Source organism: Aethina tumida, chromosome 3 (assembly GCF_024364675.1).
Source record: "Aethina tumida isolate Nest 87 chromosome 3, icAetTumi1.1, whole genome shotgun sequence".
In the NCBI taxonomy this organism is placed as follows: Eukaryota; Metazoa; Arthropoda; class Insecta; order Coleoptera; family Nitidulidae; genus Aethina; species Aethina tumida.
Window position 1 is genome coordinate 33,501,375 of NC_065437.1, and position 20,598 is coordinate 33,521,972.

The following is a 20,598-nucleotide window of genomic DNA, read 5'->3' on the forward strand; positions in this document are numbered from 1 at the left end:
ACGTTTTCCTTATAAACAACATCCTTCTGATTCAACTCAATCGATTTGTCTGAATTCAACTTCAATATATTGCAATTATTCTATTTAAAAGAACCATGTGAACAATTACATTTAAAATATCTGCTCCCCATATCCCCAATTTTTTCAACAATTAATATTATTTTTAATTATAAATAGGTATAATTACTAATTAACTAATTGATGGTATTTTAACTTTTTCTATTCACAAAAATAATAATTATTTTAAAATTAAATTATATTTATCAGAAAAACTAGAAAGGAGACAATAAACGCTGTAAGTATAATTAATTTTTTCTAGACCTTGTACTCCCATAAAAATTATGAATTGCAATTATGTGTATATTTAATTAAAATGTTTTATATTACAATAAAATTTTAGATCAGTTTTTAATTTACTCTAAATAAATATTCTATTATAACTTATTAACTGGTACATTTAATTGTAATCTGTAATATGTATTAAATTAAATATCACGTTGTTTTAATAAATAACAATATAACAATAAATTGAAGATATATATTATTTAATTTCAGTCAAAATAAAAAGAGAAAAAGCGCAACCTTTACGTCGTATGTGGATTATTAGACCGGTCTGACGTAAAACCGTTTGATTCGCCACAAGATTGACGTTCGTCAGTGAGGCCGAAACGCGGAATCGATCCCGACAATAATTATAATGCCATAAAAGAAAATCGCCGCATAAAATGCCGGTTATTAATATTTCGAGGTGTACGAAAATATCGGGGCGTTCTGGTAACACGCGAGAACGCGGGGTACACACACACCTCACACACCTCCCATTCGCATCGGCCCAATAAATCCAAAATAAATATGAATGCAAACTTATTTCGTATATATATACGTAAGAAATCGGAAAACGCGGTACGCGACGCGCAAGCGGCCTGCAAACCGACGCGGCCGTAGTACGCGGAGCGTCGAGACGCGTCGTGTCTTCAGTCGACATGCGGCAAGACGCCGATGCACTGCTACTCCATGGCTTCGACACGCGCGGACCTCGTACTCGTATCGACGTGTTTTGTGTTGCTATTGTGTGTTGTCCCCGTTAGGCCCTTAGGTAGGAAAATAGACCTTTTTATGCATGCCCCATTCACCCCGAGTAACTCACCCGGCACATGTAAAAACATTTTGTCTACGTCCCATTTTTTTTATGCGTCGTATATAAAAAATACACACTGAGCGCAATGCGATTGAGTGAATCCGAGACGTTAACAGGAAAAAATGTGCACTGCACGGGAGCGAAATGCGTTTCGTGCTTTTGTTTGATCATCTGTAAACATGCTGAAAATTTCAACACTGAAGTCGCACAGCTTTAGGAACATATAATTGCACTTTGTTCTAAAGATACAAACTTTATATGAAAACGTTATACAAAATAAAAATAATAATAATAAAAATAAAGAGCAAAATTTATTGTAATATAAACAATCGTGTTCGCGACGTCCGTCATAGATGGCGCAAAGTGCATGACTTTAAAAGTTTGTTAAACTTTGCTCTAATAAATTGAGTAAATATTTAAGGAGTATAGATTAATTGTTTTTTAAATGCTCTGCTTATTCGTGGCACTAATTAAAAAATAAACAAAACCAAAATTCTATTTTTATTTATACGATTCGATATTAATCAATCAATCTAATAGACACAAAAACAAATCTATGGTAAATTAAAAAAAAAATGGAGTTATTTATAACAATCGTTTTTATTTATTAAGTGTGTGAATTTTATTATTAATTATATATTTATTTACTCCTAAAGCACAGGAAACTACTTGTATTTTTATTTTTCAATGTTATGAAATAAATTATTTATAATGCTAATTATTAAAAATATGACCTTGTATAAAATAATATTGATGTAATTTATATAGTCGTAATGAAGGAAAAAAATCTAATAGATTATAATATGATGTTAGTGAAATAACTTTTTAGGAAGACATCACTTTTTGATGCGCAATAATAATCGAATAAAAAACATGAACAAAGAAAAAACCTTATTCATGAATATTTTTTTCTTATAATCGAATCAATCCATATTAAATACAATAGTTTATGACTGTGAAAGATATCACATAAATATTATATTCATTATTCTGTTCTGTAACATGATTATTTTAATGACTTCAACAACCCATTACAATATTTGCTTCAATTTTAAGAATATTATGTATATTTATAAAATTAAATTATCAATCTACTTACATAATTTAACTATTATAGTTCATATTTTTTGCTAATTTGACTATAATTAACATTGCAATGAAGATAATTATAATAATTTATATAAAATACGGTATATTAAAATTACTTACAAGATCAAAATACTCTTTCATATAAAAAATGCTAAATGGTAATAATAATTAACGTTGCAATGGATATTGGTCCAAAAATATCATTCTAGTCATAATTTATATGCAATAGATTTATCAATATTAAATTATACTACACAAAATAGAATAGTTCAATAAAAAAAATTAAACACAAAAGAATGTAAGAAATAGAAGTATCATTATAAATATATGAGTTTAAATTTAATAAAAAATTAATTAAATTCCTTAAAATATTAGTATTAACAATATTTCAAAATAATATTTATATAATAGGGACCTATTGAAGAGAAATGAAATTCCGTAGCAACATTGAATAATAAGATGGTACTTTTCAGAAAATACTTATTTTTTTTTTTTAAATTAAATGGTAATTGAAACAATACATATGGAAAAACAAATTAATAATACTCATTATTGTATATTATATTTAATATTCTGTGATAACATGACTATTTTAATATGATCAACAAAACATTGTAATAATTGTTTCAATTTTAAGGACATGAATTTATAAATACAAATTAAGTAGTCTACTTACCTTTAATAATTTACTTGCAAAATTAATTTGCAATTGAGACATATCCAGCATTATCATTTAGCAGAGTTTATATGAAATAAATTTATCAATATTAAATTAAGTTTTACAAAATGAAAAATATAAAAAATTATGTATTCGAATATACTTTGATAAAAAAATATCAAGTGATATTGTTGACATTGCAATAGAACAAATTTAAAATATCATTCTAGTCAAAATTTACATAAAATAGATTTATCAATATCAAAAATGTTGAATAATGTTAAATCAAGTGTTAATTGACATTTCATTGCAGACAAATTCAGAAACGTGATTCTAATTATAATGTATATAAAATAGAATTGTTAAATTATGTTTTACAAAGTGGAAAAGTTTGATGAAAACTATTATCAACAAAATAATCTAGAGATATAGAACAAATGTTATAATAAAAGCCATTTAGCGGTAATTCTGGGGACTAGAACTAACCAAGAAGCTCATGTGCATCTATATCAAATTTTAATAATAAATTTTCATTAATTAAAAATGTGTTAATTTATAAGAGGTACCATATGTTTAGTTACTTTAGAAACATAGGAAACTTTGAAGTTCAAGTAAAATATTAATTATCAATTATATGAAAATAATTTTTCTTACTACCTCGGTCGAAAGTACGTATTTTGCTCCCCGGTTCCACGACAGAAAATAGTATTTTTCTGTCGTGGAACCGGGGAGCAAAATACGTACTTTCGACCGAGGTAGTAAGAAAAATAGTATACACTACACAAAAATAGTATACACTGCGCCTCGGGCAATATGGCGCGCAGGGCAGGAATCTCAAACTTTTTTCCCTTGTAGTGTAAAATACTATATCGTTATGTTAAGGAAAAAAAAATTAAACATGAATTTGCAAATACAAGTAATCTCAACTTCAAAGTTGAAATATATAGTAAAATATTAATTATCAATTATATGATAATAATTTATCGTTATGTTGAAGAAAAAAAAAATTAAAAACATGAATTTACAAATACAAGTAATCTAACTATATTTAATAATTTAGGTTTAATAGTTTGATTTTTATTGAAACATATGTTGATTAGTATTGAAAGGGAAATATAATTAAAATCATCATAATTTATGTGAAATAACATTGTCAATAGCAAATTAAGTTTTACAAAGTAGAATGTTACAACTATGTAGATGATTCGAATTCAATTTCTCTAAACTCTGTATCCTAAATCAATTGTTAATTGACATTGCAATAATTCAAAAAGTATTATATGAAATGGAGTTGCTAATATTAAATTATAATTTACAAAAAGTGTGATGAAAATTGCGGACGAAAGTATCTAGAGAGACCAAGAAGCTAACATGACACTGATATATTCTAACGTCCTGAATTTATAAAATTAAATTATTATTATTATTTAAATTTAATAATTTTTGTAAAAATAAATGGAAATATTTTTGGAATTAACTTTTTTATTGAGATTTTTTAGTATTAATTTAGATCTTACAAAATAGAACAACACAATTATGTAGATTTATTATAGTTAAATGAAAAATTTTGTGCACAAAAGAATCTGTAGAGATAAAACAAGTATCATTATATAGAAGTTCGGAAAATTTAATGTAATCTTTTCTTTGTCACAGCATTTAGCGGTAATGCTTGGGACTAGAAGCGACCTCCATCAAAAACCTAAAAGTCTACGACGTTTTCTTCGGTAATAAAACCATACTTAAGTTTTAATTATTCAGGCAAACAAACAGTATACGAATATGAACGTCTAGACGGAAAATACATAGTCTTAAAAGGCGCCCCTAGATATGACAAATTGAAAAAGCCATTTTCTACATGTCTGTTAAAATATGCATCACACAAAGGTAAATATACTTCAGTTAATAAGGTATGTTTATCATATTCGTTGCGGTTGAGAAATATATTTAATAACATAATGAAAAACAAATTATTAATGAAATTAATTTTGAAATACACTAAAATCACACTGAAACCTTTCTATAAAAGTGGCAATATATATTTCCCCTTTAAAATAATATTTTAAATGTACTCAGGCTAAATATTTGATTCCATCAGAACCAGCTCGAATCCATTCACATTATTTCTCCAGAGACATCCAGTTATTTAGCATAAAAACATATATACGGTTATACACGATTTACAGTTTGTGTTTATTGTGACTTGTGTCAAATCCATTTTCAGATTGTGCTGTTTGCAAATTCGTCTCTGTTGGTTTTATAAATTAAAGTGGAGAAATAATATTTCTGACGCAGTGATTCGTTGACAGTTCTACGTGTGGAACATGATTAGTTCTTGCATGTAATTTTCATCGATTGATACGCAGTAAGTACAGAAAAATCTGTATCGAATGAAACAAGTGCCTTTTGTATCCGGCCATTGTTCTGTTTGCGAGACGTTTTCCATTTACGAAACGTGTGTACGTATCGGCATGTTCCACAGTTTTGTCCATGGTAAAACCTTTTACTAAATTCAAAACGAATATTTCACCAACTGATTAAATTTGAATAACTTCCTGTCGTGGGCGCTCGGAAGATAATTAAAACATAGGGGGGGCCCTATGAGGTTTTGCGTCTGACTACCGTATCGGAAATACGTTTTCAATTAAACTCCAATTCATAAAGTAAGCGGTTTATACCCGTTGTACTTTTATATGGAAACCTATTGTGTGTCATGTAAGTAACACTTAATTTTGCTCACGACCAAATTTTATATCGATTTTCAGTCGTGTAAAAATTATCTTTATTATACAGTGTGTTCCATACATCAACCTAGATTTTAACTATTATAAGAATTTCCACTATAAATATAAAAAAACAACTGAACTTTTTTTAAAAGTTGATTACCCGATTTTTATATATACTATTGCTCATATGTAGATCAACAAAATAACAAATATAATCATTTTATTCAAAGAACAATTCTTTTTAACTTAAATTAATTTTATAATTATTAAGTTTTTAAACATTTCGTACCTCCCTTTATATACGAATTTCTTTATTTACATAGTTTTTAGATATCTTTGTATTTCGAGCGGGGTTCATAAGTAAAGCAACCTACGGTTTGGTTATTCAATACGGTTAATTTCATAAATTATTTCTGTGTCCGACATCGTTCCTTAATGCTAAAAATATCTAGAGCTGTCCGTTTAAAGGTATAAATTAAACAAAAATTGTAGGAAAATTCCAGTATGGTGAAAAGCACAGTAAACTTGCAGTCGATTTAAATTTAAAAAATCGATTATTTCGAGAACGTTATCTAATTTTAGCAGAAGGAATACATTGGAAGGAGTTCCCAAAAGTGGTAGAAAACGCAAGACTAACAGAACCGTGGATAGGAAAAAAAAAATATTGTTGTTTGCGACCCTTTTATCAGTACTATCTTATCTCCCTTAAATCAACGAGGCCAGTGTGTTGGAGAGTACCATAAAACGAAGACTAAAAGAAGCTAGTCTCTATGGTAGAAAATCAGCAAAGAAATCCTTCATTTCTTCAAAAAGTAGAGCAGTGACACTAGTTTTTGCAAGAAAACATGTGAACTGGACAGATAGGCAATGGAAAACAATTTTATTTTCCAATGGAAATCGGTTCCAATTGTTCAAATTTGATGGCATTTCAGAAGACCAATTAATGAGAGGTATAATACCAAGTACATTGGACCCACTGGGAAGCATGGTGGAGGAGGTGCTATGGTTTGGGGATGTTTTCCTGTATTTGGCATGGGCCCACTGGGTAAGATAGACGGAATAATCGATCGTTTCATTTATCGGGACATTCTGTAGAATCATATGCTTCTCTGCCGAAGATAACATGAGTTTAAGGGGCATCTTCCTGTTCAATAACGATCCAAAACACTAAGTTGTTCGCTTCTCAAGGAGTACATGCCTTGGCCAGCACAAAGCTTAGACTCCAACGAAAGTGAAAACCTTTGAGATGAAATTAATCAGAAAATTGAAGCAAAATGTCTGTGAAATTTGAATGATCTCTACGAAATTCAAAAGCATTACAAAGAGGAACACATTAAAGTTCTTAGAGCCTCCCACGTGAATTTACTGCCTTGGCCACTCAGATCTTCAGACCTTTCTCCAATTGAACATACAACGCCCTCCGCGGACTCTTAGTGAACTTAAGACGTCTGAATCAGTTCGTGTGGGATAAGATACCACATGAAAATATCGATAATCCCATTAGATATATAATAAGTGCTAAGTCCACTTCAATTTTTCCTTCATCTAGTCTGGAATTACTCGTAACAGACAGGATCAACCAATTTGGGAGTCATAACACATTCTTCAGCTTATTAAGTATAGCGTATTTTAATGTGGTGTAACTAGTTGATAACTTCACACATACACGGATTTAATAAAATGTAACTTGTACATTTTCCGCTTGAAAAATATTCGTACAGTCCCACATTTTAATTTACTCCCACTTTCGGGTGAATACCAAGGAAAACGACAAGAGAACAACACACGTCTCGCAGTTGAATGACGGTGTCCGCTTAAACTTCACATAATGCAAACATGCTCTACAAATTTCTCTCCAGAGTTTGACGAAACGTTTCCGGGAACACGAAAAGAATGTCGTATCAAATACTACCTGCCGTTACACTTTTTATTGGACGCTGTATTCTTCTGTCCGCATTTAAACTCCGCGTCTGCATGGTAGAAAACGTTACATGTATGTTTGTATTTACGTACGTACATTTTTATATAGTACCATGACTGTAAAATATTTTATTTAAAAGACCGTAAAACGTAGCCTGATTAAAATTGGTGTAACTTTCGAAAAATGTTTAATATTTTTGCTGTCAATTAATTACGTGCAGTCTGGTTAAATTAAATTTTAATTAAAAAATTCTGCCGACCAATTTCGCGTTTGTTGTTCAATTAAATAAGCATTAAAAATAATTACGAAATACCTAATTAACGAAAATTAAAACATTTATTAAAAATTATTTTTCCTCGCTGAATAATTCAGGAACTAATGAAATAAACTGTCTCTATAATGTTGACCACGAATTTTCAGTTGCTCCAAGCAATACGGCGTCCTAATTGAGATAAGAATTCTCAGCTTCACCGACAAGATTTAATTATAAAGCATACTTAAATTAAGCATCTTTAGAAACGAACAGTTATTTTCGGTTAATTTTCGTCATCCTTCGAAATTTATTTCGTCTTATCAGTGTCGTCTCCCCCAATTTGCTTTCATTCTAAAAATTGCGTTAAATTTAACACGTTTTCAATTAATTATTTAATATATTGATAAATTTGTAAAACAAAGTATTACATAGTATTATTTCGTGGTAATATTTTGGTTTTTGTAGTCTTGGAACGAGAAATATTAAATGAATTCTTATTTCGTTAGGTTTTAATAAGCACGTTGATGTTGTAATTAATTTTATAAATGGCGCGTTGTACGAGCTTAGATGGAATAATTCTTTATAATGAACAATAAAAGGTTATAATTGGAGACAGTGGCTGGCTGTGCAAGCAGGCACAATCATAATTAGAACAAGGTTGTTTTTCACGTCAAACACAGCATTTAACACAAAAGAAAATTAATTAGCTGCGAATAGGTGAAAAACTGCTTTTTAATAGAGATACTTATATCGAGACCAATTAATAACAAAAATCCAATAACCAGTTATTAAACGTACCATCGATAAAGTTACGACGTTTATAGTTTCGTTAAGTAGAAACGTTTGTAGATGGTAGAAAAAAAATACAATTTTCTCGTTGTGTACTATCTGAGTGATAGATAAATATAAAGATAAAGTGAATGTCAATATAGCCAGAAAAATAATTTATATTTCAATATAATATGAATAACTCAAAGTTTCAATTTTTCGTGATATTGGCATGGAGCAAACAAAAACTCATTTATATTTCTTTAATACCGTTTAAAACGAATTCAAAGCAAATCTTTCAAGCGTTCAGATATATTGCGTTTTATGTTACCTTTACAAATTTAAATTTCGTTTTATTGATATATGTTATGTTGCTACATTTGATGTGTGTTTTTTAGGAAATCAATTATAGTATAGTAAGTATAACTGTTTTGTGTTATGTTGTAATATTTATTTAATTTGAAAAAATAAAATTAAAGTTAAATTTTATATATTTTTAAGATTCATTTTAAATGGATTAAAAATATTTGCCATATAACTATTGAGGTCTATTCAGTTTTTGGTTATGTGGTTACAAAATATTATATTTCCAGACCCATTCATTTATTTGTTTGTCCATGTATGAAAATATTTGTTAATTTAAAGTGACATATTAAATTTTTGTAATGATTTTATAAAAGATGCTTTACATTACCATCATTATATTTATTTGTGAAAGTACTTCCCAATATTTAATTTTATTATAATAATTTATCGAAATTAATACCTTGGGATTACCAAAAGTACACAAATAGCTTCGTATACAATCAGTTCGATTAATAGCTTACCTTTGGCAAAGGCAAATTCTCGACTGATATTGATTATCAAGAGATGAACACCTGCTCCTAAAATTTGTTCAGTTTCCTTCTTTCAACCAAAACTTACTAATTAGTTAAAACACTACGTGATCAATAGTCCTCATGTATGGCTGAAAATTTATTAAATTAGTTCCTCGGGTTTTCACATAGTTTGCATTAATTAATTTCCATGATGTCTTATAATTATAATGTAATAGAAATATTTGTTCTATAAATCATTAATCTCTAGTTAGACACAGGGGAAGAACAATATAAATTTACATACTCTAAATTATTTACATAAAATCAAAAATAAAGATTAGCCAATACAACTGGCTGGAAATGTGTTTCTGAAGTAGACGATTGTATAAATGACACATTAATTAGAAACCCACAAAGCGAATCGTCAAACCCGTTCTCTATTTTTGTTAGGTTAGTTATTTCGGTTGCGCCTTAATCTGAAACAATTAAATCTCAATCAACTGATCGGATTTGCTGATTTCTTTAAAGAATACTGCGTGAGCACGCGAAGCTCATTAAATTGACTGCTAAAATATTTCAAATTAGAAATATTGATTTTACATTTCCCGGTGTTCCGAAACGAAACTTGTTCGAGCCTCTGCCGTTAATGGCATCATTCCTACGTGGCACTGATAGCGGAATGAAATTATTAATGGAATATTAAGAAAATTTATGGTGCAATCCGATCGGTACAACAATTTTTAACCTAAATTACGGCGGACAATAAACCTAATGAGTTTAAAACAAAAAAAATAGTGAAAGAAGTTTTGTGAAATTTAAATTAATGTCATTAAAATATTCCACTATTTTAAAAACTTAATTATTAAGGGTGGAAAATCATATATTATTACATACATTCCTTTATTTAATGTGATATTGTTTTATTTAAGAGCAATTTATCAAAGCGAGATTGTAATTAACACATTTTGTGCCTAATTAATAGTAATTAATATATTAAATTAATCTGTTTGAATTGTTGTAATAAAATATTTACCTAATCGATATGATTGTGTTGTTTGGAAACTATAATGTATACTTTATTAGTATTTTATTGTAAATTATGAAGCTGATAAATAAGAATACGACTTCGGAATATGTCAAGTGGGCAATTTAGTTTTTTCATGAGATTTTTTAAGGTAAATAATTGTCAAAGGGTTTGTTCAACAGATTTAATTTATTTTCAGATTACCTTTTGGTACTGAATCCTCCTCAGCTAAAACATTTTAAATAGTTTGAAATGTGATTTTATTTCTGCATACTTCATATGCTGTATTAAAAACAATAATAATTGTCACATAATCTTCAGTGCTGCTACTAATTTACTAGTACTATTTGTTGAAATGTAATCATCTCTAGACAAATGAGTTATATTTGAATCACTGTCTGCAAAATGTGTAACAATTACTAAAAGTACAAATATTATATGATCCAACGTAGTTATGTGTACTTACTTGTGTACTTACTTATCTCATCATATTAAAAGCAAACTGTTTGAACAATGCTGAACAAAACAAGTCTTGGTTTGTTTCAGTTCGTCTCTACTATATTCATTATTTCCATGGAGTTATTTCCGAATTAAATAAACCTGCAAACATTTTATTTGAAATACTTTATTGTTATATTGAAAAATATAAACAAAAAGCACTGTCAATAATTGTCGTTATGTTTGTTGAACGGTGTATAATACGAAACACTGAACGTCTGCCTCTATCTAGTACCAGGAAACTCAATTCTTGCTATCGTATTTAAATTTTAAATACCCTTAAATAATTTAAGAAACATACGTTTTAGACTCAAGTCTACCTATTTTTATTATAACGAAAGTGTATGCGCATTGTCAATGGTGACAGTTATACATTCATTATAGAAAGGAGCATTCCCACTGATTAACTTTTATGGTGCTTTTCTACTTTTGAAGCAATAATTTTTTTATTAATATTTTGTATATCTAAATGTTGACGTGTTATTTATTATTTATAGCATTTTATCAGATTTAGAAGTTTTACCACGTGCTACTTTCCCTTTAGTAAAATTTGAAATTACCAAAAGATAATTTATTCTGCTTTTGATGTTATGAAAATTGAAAATTATATTAATGTGCTTGAAACAAATTTTTGGTTGTTTACATAGATTCGTTCCTTTTAACATAGGAAAATAAAATAAATCCCACACTAAACCGACGCATAAAACTTTTCCCCGGTTAAACGTAAAAGACCGAATAAACATCGTGTTAATAAATCCCTTTTCAACAAATATTTGTTGATAGAAGACCGACCAACATATCATCAAAGATTGCATATTTGACATGTTTGCTTTAGTTCGGTCGATCAATACGAAATGCTTTTATGTTACACATTCATAAAGTATATGGGCGAATGATGATCTGACATTAAACAAGTTTGTTCAATGTTGAAAGAGATTGTTATTCGATAAAATTTCAATAATCGCTGGACTCTTAAAAGGTTTCCCCGTATTCAGAAACTAGACACTGTACCTACATAGCTACGATCCACGTAAATATTTACTGCTGAAACGTTTTCATTTCCAGATTGGAATGAAATATTTAATTATGACACGTATTTACATATTAATGGCGCGACGTGTAATTTAAATGAAATTGTTTTCCGTGCAATATGATAATTTTATTTTGATAGATGAAAATAGCTCACAATAACATGACACCAAACTGAAATTTCCTACTCAAACCTACAACAAAATTAACTAGATATTGGGCAGTTACGTTGTAATCGGTGTAATAAACATATATCTGAATGTATAATCATTATTGAAATAGCTACCTGTTCAATTTTGTTTCCATACAAAATAGTTTTGCACTGATAAGTTTGAGTGGTATCGAGTAATAACAATGTGGTATTATGTATGATATTAATAGAATGAAAATTAAATTTAGTGTTAAGTGGAAAATGATATTTTCTGAAATGAAACGAGCATAGAATGGTCATTAAAACGTATTCACAATCCACTATATTTAATTTAGTTGGTAGTTTTAAACAGTCTCTATTTTATGTCCGAAGCTTAGAGTTTCCAATTTAAAAACTTCGCACCAGGTCCGCCGATTAAAAAAAAAGAAAAAAGTGATCGTTATAACTTTAATCCGGCAAACAAAAGCCACGCTTATTTCCTTCTTTAAACTAACAGGTAAATCGTAGTCTTCGTGGGAAACAATAAATTCGCTAAGCTGATTAGGCAGTGAGTATCGCAGTCAGCTTGGTTCCCATTCGCAATCAGTGGCTAATCCTAGTGAACTGCTCAAGTAGATACTGCTTTAAATAATAGCATCCCTTAATGCTCTTTAGATAGAATCATATTTATATTCCGAGTTAATTTGCCCGTGAAATATATTTCAAACGCCCCCAAGAAAATACTCGCTTATAATCTTACTATAAAGGAGTGAAGCGGCAAGAATACAGAAACGGAAATGTCGACTATTTAATTAGAGTTTCGGGAACTGATATCTGTATTTTCAGGTAATGTTCCACTTTCACTTGCATTGTAATGAGTTTATGAAAATTAGGTCGAAAACGCGGCGTAATGTTAATTTAATCTTCGTGATTTGTGGCAGCCACCGCGTTTTAATTTCACGTTGGAGTTTTTGTTTAATAAAAAAAATTCACCCTGTGCCCCCCACGAAACTGATTTAATAAGCTTTGAATAATTTATCAAGAGACATTGAAATTTTCTTTTTACTTTTAATTCATCCGAAATAATTACACGAGTACCTGAAGTTGGTCGCAAACATTTCTTTTGCTGAAAAAAGAGTTTTATTGGCGACGTCATGTAATAGTTTTTGGCGTTGTACTCGATTCGAAATCCGAATGATGTCTGACAAAACCCGAGTTAATTACAACTAAGAATAAATGTGTTCAGGTTAAATACGGACTGGAGTGTCTTCAATTACAACATATTCCCTGTTATTAGCCTCTTTTGCATTGCTAATGAGCCTCTTGAGTAGTGCGGAATTGCAGCCGAGATTAAAAACTCGGTTCTTCGGATTTTGTCTTTAATTTAAATGTAACAATGGTTCCCTTTGACGAATTCCACTTCGAAACTGTGCCGTTTCTGTTTGTATAATATATTGAAATGATCAAAGTACATAACTAGCATCTTGTGGCGGTCTGAAGTTCATCCTTCAAGGAGCAATTGAGGAACGTTTACAATTTTTAATCTTATCTTATATTGCTTTTTGTACAGAGACAAAAGAAAACGGCAGCTTATGATGAAAAACGTCCATATGCGCTGAACTCTTTTAACGTCGCGACAGATTGTTTATCAACTTTCGTCTGAAAAATAGCGAATGAATCGAAATTTTTTTTCGAGTACTTGGAGAAATATGTAATTTTATTTTGGTTAGATTTATTAACGATATTTTAATGCCGGGCAAAAATGGCCGTCAAAGGGAATGTAAAATATCTTTAATATAAATAGAATTTACAAAATACACAGCAGCTGTGCAAATTCCCATAAAAACTACCCTATTTCAAACATCAAATACGGACTAGTGTAAAAAATGTTTGTTATAAATTTACTGAAAAATATATTTGAAATACGAGCGAGCGTCAATTAAAAACAGCAGCAATTTGTTTAGTTTGTTGGTATTTAATTTATTTCACGGGGTAAAGAAAATTTGGCGCAATCATCAATAATTTATCCGTATATTCCTCTAGTGGGTGACTAAAATCGATTATTTTTTAAAGGTATTGTTTATTTTTAACAACTAGCTTTTTAACGTTTAAATAATAAATTACTGTCTGGCTAAATTCATATTTAATTAACGTTCAATTAACTTATCTGCTCTAGTCAATTAATCATAATATTCCTTATACGAAAAGGTATAAAAGGTATTTATACAAACTGAATTGGGGTTTGTTTAATTTTTATGATTTATATTGTTTTTGATATTAATTTTGTTGAGAAATTATTCAGTTAATATGTTATGGTTTGTGAATTTACTGTTGTGAATAAAATGTAAATTCCCTAGCGAGAATTAATTATTTGTTGATGTGTTTTAATGTATTTTGACTGAATGTTTTACAATGTTAATGTATAATAATTATTTATTTATTTTACAGAAAGTCCAAGATTCAGCCAACCCATTTCAAACATGACAGTTGCTATGGGACGAGAAGCAATTTTAGAGTGTTTAGTGGAAAATTTAAATCCGTACAAAGTGAGTTAAATATATATTAAATAATATTGAATATTTCGTTACTTTTACATAACATAATGATCGTTATTGAGGTTTAATTCCTCCCTCTTGGTAAAATAATGAACGATAATACAAAAATATAAATTACTCAATCATATTTTGTAGCACAATAAAATTTAAATTCATCAATCGTATTAAAAGGAAAAATGAATTAAAATTCAATTTATAATAAAATAAAATTGTACATTTTATAATTTGATTGCACAATAATACAATATGAAAATAAAATAATTTTAATAAATATTTTCAAATTCATCAGTATTGTTTGTTTATGATAAAGACTTAAAATACGAATGAATCATATTAATAGAGTATTAGAATTTCATGTTGTAATATGTATGTAGCCCTATTTTACTTATTTATAAATCAGAATTTAATTATTTGAATTGAAAATTGTTCTGTAAATTTAACTTCAATTCCCACATCATACTTAAAATTTAAAGTTTAGAGTGATGTTTCATGTAATGCTGAATAATATTTACTTTATTCAAATTTAACCTACACATATCGATTTAAGCGGCTTAATACTATTAAGTTGGCACAGATAATGAAACATAATAGACGTATTTGATACAAATTCAAATTTTTTATGTAGGTGGGTGGGTGGAATTGTAATATATAGGTGGTGATTGCTGTCATAATCACCTGGAATTATATACAATTTATTTTTAACTTAAGTTTAAGTATTTTTAGTACCAATTTGCCTTACGAGTTGTAAATAAAATAAATCAGTATTGGCAAAATTGTGTGAAAGTTAAATTTTGATGCGATTGAAGGCGATAGCGCGTCCGACATTTTGTGTACTATAAAACCTTCCGACTATTGCAATATTTCCATTATTTAGTTATTTGAAAACAACTACTACAACTATTAATTTCCTGACAAGCGCAAAATGTATAATGGCCTAGCTACTTTATTGTTATAAAGCTGAATTAATGCACATATTGCAACAATGTATAATTTTAAACTGCCTGATGGAATATTTTGAACGCAAATAATTAAAAAAAAATAATTTAAATTTGATCACTCGCACTTCTGTTATTAACTTTTGAATAAGGCAAGTTTAGTTAAATAAAATAGATAGCATGTATCTATGACCTATTAGGTTATTTGGAGCAAAATAATACTTTTTTCTGTTAGATAACATTTTTAGATAATTAATCACACGATGAAAATAAATACGTTGCACAGGCAACAATTAGTTATGGATATATACAATGTACAGACTATAACTGAAAATAAAATAATTTAACTTGTCAATGATCTAAAAAAAATTATGCTTAAATAACATTGGCAATGAGAATTAGTCAGTTAAATCACAAGGTAATCCCTAAGCGTGACTAAAAATTAATAATTACGAGAAAATTTTTTGTTAGGCATTCCTTTAATTTACAACACAAATTATAGTTGACATAGGTATAGAAAGTACTGAAAAAAATTGCAAATAAAATTTCAAATTTGACAACTCATGTTTCGATTATTATAAATTTAACTTGTCAATTATTTTAAAAAATATAATCTTTTTTGCTTAGATGATAATGGTAATAAAGTTGGTAAAAATTAAATTACATTAATTTGATAGGCAATTATCTATTTTCTGGTATACCTGAATCATAAACGTTATTGTTTGCCAGAAAATTAATAGTTACCAGAACTTGTTATTTTTTAAATGTTTGTTTAGTGTACAATAATTTTAGGTAGATTTACAGTATCTTTGCTGTATATAAATTGTATTTAAATCATGCCCACCGGTGAACAAGCGGTCACATAAAACGTGTTGTGTGCCCACCCGTGAGCACGCGAGCCGGTAATGTTGTTGCGTAGTGACCCGCTGGTGGACATGCGATCTTCAACGTGTTGGACGAGGTCCTCAAAATTTAGCGAGTCAACTTATAGTTAATATATAGAAGATACAGAAAAAATGAATATAAAATCTTAAATTCGGCCATTTATATTTCAGTTATTAGTAATTTAACTTGTCAATCATTTAGAAAAACTAATAATTTTCTTGTTTAGATAACATTGTCAATGAAAATTAGCCAATTAAATCACACGGTGAAAAAAATCCTTAATTATTTAATTTCATTTGCCAATTATCTAAAAAACTAATATTATTTTGCTTAGAAAATATTGCTAATGAGAATCTGTCAATTAAATCACATGAGGAAAATAAATTTTGATAAGTAACTTTTGATTCTTAACTTTTATTTCACTTTCATCATTTTCTGACGAACCTGAATAATCAACGTTAGTGCTTGTCAGAAAATTAATAGTTACGTTAAAATTTATAGTTAGGAAGTCTAATTAAATATTTTAACGTGTTGGACAAGGTGCCCCTTAATTTACATCAAAATATCACAATTTAACCTTTCGATTATAGCTAATATATCGTAACCCCATTCTGAATGTGTAGAACTGAATAATCAAGATGGTCCACAAATACAACACAGATAGACAGATTTATTGATATCATTGGCATTTATCGATATCCATGTTTGTTCAAATTTATACATCATATATTTTACTATGAAAATATATATCAATGTAATGTGTCTTGAAATAACTATTTGCATAACTAATCAAATTAAATGAATTGTTAATTATTGTTCATCGTCATGTAGACACTCTATCAAATACTGAAGCCAATTTCCTGAATACCACACACATAATAAGCATAAATATAATTACAATCTCCTCGGAATTGCCACAACGTCTTATGAACAATGCCATGTATACTACGTACAAGCTTTTCACATTACACCTACAACGATTGGAAAGATTTAAACTAAGAAAATATACTCTACATTTGAACAAACACAGATATTAGTACATAATGAGTCATTATTAACAAGAAATGTCTAAAAATTTCTACCTAGATTTTGATTAAGTCCTAAGTACTTTAACGTTCGAACGGAAGAGAGCCACTCACTCATATTTAGTTTATATTATTAATATAACTTATCAATTATCTAAAGAAACTAATAACTTTTTTTGCTTAGATATAATTCCCAATGAGGATAAGCCAATTAAATCAGGCGACAGAAACAAATCCGTTTCGCAAATGAACGCGTTCCAATTGAATGAAATAATATTTTATTTTCACTACAAATAGCGAATGTGTACACGTTCACAATATGCTTTTATAGATTTTATTTAAGGTTTGCATTTCAATTACACAGGATTTCGTCAATATTTACCGGCCTCCGGAATTTGTTAGCACCGTTCGGACAGATTTGCCATTAAAATCGATCGACATAATTACTGTCCTAGATTTTTATTCTAAATATGTTTGCTGGGTGTATAATCCGTATGAAATTTATGGTTTTCTCACTTTATATTTAAAGGAGTGCTCAGAAACGCGTCGGAAAATGAACGTTTTATCAGTAGTCGGCGGAGCCTGTCACGCACAACACGAAACGTGTAAAAAGGAAAAAGGCGATACATTCCTTTCAGGATGATTTAATAAGTAAACTGGAACTTTATATTTACTAGTCTTTAAAACAACTCCCTGCCTAACAAGTGTTACTTTAATGTCAAAAAATATATGTGACTATTTTTACGCCGACTACTAAATTGTCATTCGCTGATTAACATTACAGATAATCGACAATGCCATACCATTACCAAATGCAGTTAACTGATTGATGGGTGTTTGTATTCACACAGTTTGAGTTGTTGGAATATACCACTAAAAATTAAATATCAGTTTTTGTTCAAAAACGGTAAGTAAAAGATATTTTAAATAATCATCGATATGATGCATTATAAATACGTGAATGACATGTTTATTTAAAATTCAAACAGACACTCAACTATCATTTACAAATACGTTGGTTTATCTGTATTTCTTTAAGTATAGATTTTTTATTTAAATCATAAGCCCTGTTGATTGCATGTCTCGCTTTATTTTAAATGATGAAATTTACATTCTCGAGTTGATTATAAAAGTTTACTAGTAAATAAATTTAATAAAGGCGAAAGTCAGGCAATATATCAACGTAGAAGCTTTAAGATTTTAATAAAAAGGAATAAATCAGTATCCGAGAGCACAGAAGCTTCGGAGACACAATAAGTCGATGTCTTAATGTGCTTGATACTTCAATTTTAGTAGCTTAAGGGGTTTATTTTTCAATATAGACTATTGCAATTTTAAATAGATTTTCCTTTCTTCACTCACTTTAAATTTATCGATCGCCATACATTACATAGGCCATTTTTCAACTTCATACTTATAGTTTTTAACTGTGTGTGGTACTATTTATGGTATTACTTATCGATACGGATTGACTCAACATCGCTCAACATTAACTAAATGAACAATGTTTACTGAATATGTGTCAAGTGTAATGGATAAAGGTGGTATGTCGACGTTATTTATACAGATTTCTTGAAAGCATTCAATAAGATTAACCACTATAATTCTCAACAAATGAAATTTGGATTTAACAATTTCATTACTGAACTGCGAAATTCTACTTACCACAATCTGGAGTGTCACAGGAAACCAATATTGGATGACTTTTTCATTCTGTTCATAAATGATATGCTATTGTCCAATAATAATAATAATGGCTACTATTTGCAGGTGATTCTAAGATTTTGTATTCTGTCAATTATGATACTGCGTAGTCGTTGCCTTTCAGCAATAGAAGCGAACATACAGTTTTTAATTGTACAATATATAGTTCTTTTCTTCAGCGCAATTATATTACCAATTACCAAAGAATCCGTCTTTTTGTTGTGAATCTATACAACAAAAAAAAAAAAAAAAAAGAAATAATCATGTTTTAAATATGTAATATTTTGTGGCATTGTTGTTTTCACTCTAAACAACAGCAAAAGTCTGTACAAAGTAATAGCATGATTTTACTCCCCAAAGCTCAATAATATGCTGAGCCGGGTAAGGTAGGGGTAGATAAAAGGTAATATGGGACTACAGGGAGGATTAAGTAAGTGTAAGAAGGTCAGTCGAATAAAGGACAATTCAGATATATCGGGTTGATTGGATTTTAGGTATGAAATTTCTATTTTGATCTCAAAAGTTATCTTTTACTTATGCCTCTTTCAAATTTTAAAAAGTAGATGAAATTCGATGGGTCTTCTGCAATTAGCAAATTCTAAATCAGTTACTTGTTTCGTAACATCAAAATAATAATAATAATAATAATATTTTTCTTCACATGAGTTGTACAACGAAAATTGTGCATTTATTTTCTTATCAAACAAATAAAGTAAACATAGAAATAAATAAATTGATTGTAAATTTTGAAATTATCATTATGTTTACTTGGAACCAATTTTAATGTAGTTTAACAGAAACAATTTACCTGTAACTTCTAATATATAAACAACGTAAATCGATACAAAAGGATTTGAAAACACACAAGTACAACATTCAATAACTTAAATTAAAAAACAAAGTGCTCAAAGAAGACAAACAATAAAAGCAACATTGTAATTTTACAGGATCTGACGAAAGGAGTAAATATAAACTCATACACAAAACAGCAAATTATTTATACAGTAAGTGGCCATGCATCATGTTTTGTGAAGTGTGCATTAATTTATTTACTTTGCATGAATCAAATGGGTTTATAAATATGTGGAGGAATGCACGAAATATGTCATGTAAATGCATTTTTAATTTATTTCGTAAATTAAAGATTTATAGATTTTATCGCGGCGATAACAAAATTGTCTTGAGCATTTGTATATTCATTGAGGGGAGTTACGATCTTTGTTTTCGTTTGCTTTATTTATAATTAATTTGAATTGTGTTACTGCTTTTTATTTAATTATGTTCAACAAATATTTATTAGTATTACAGTTTTATTAATTTTAGGATTATTATTTTTATAACTGTAAGTGATAATTATCGTTAATTGTTAATAAAAAATAATTTTATTACACTTATAATTTAAATTTAATTAGTTGTGTTTAATTTATATAACTAAAATTAAGTTT

General features: G+C 28.8%; 1 protein-coding gene across 1 annotated transcript in view; it reads left to right on the top strand.

Moving 5' to 3' along the window:
- Positions 1-968: 968 nt before the first annotated feature.
- Positions 969-20,598, top strand: part of LOC109596278 (limbic system-associated membrane protein-like) — a 29,997-nt gene continuing 10,367 nt past the window's right edge. The window contains exons 1-2 of the mRNA XM_049965785.1: positions 969-1,096; positions 14,498-14,595. Of these exons, the coding sequence (XP_049821742.1) occupies positions 1,000-1,096; positions 14,498-14,595 (195 nt within the window). The 5' untranslated portion in view covers positions 969-999. The remainder of the gene's footprint in view (positions 1,097-14,497; positions 14,596-20,598) is intronic.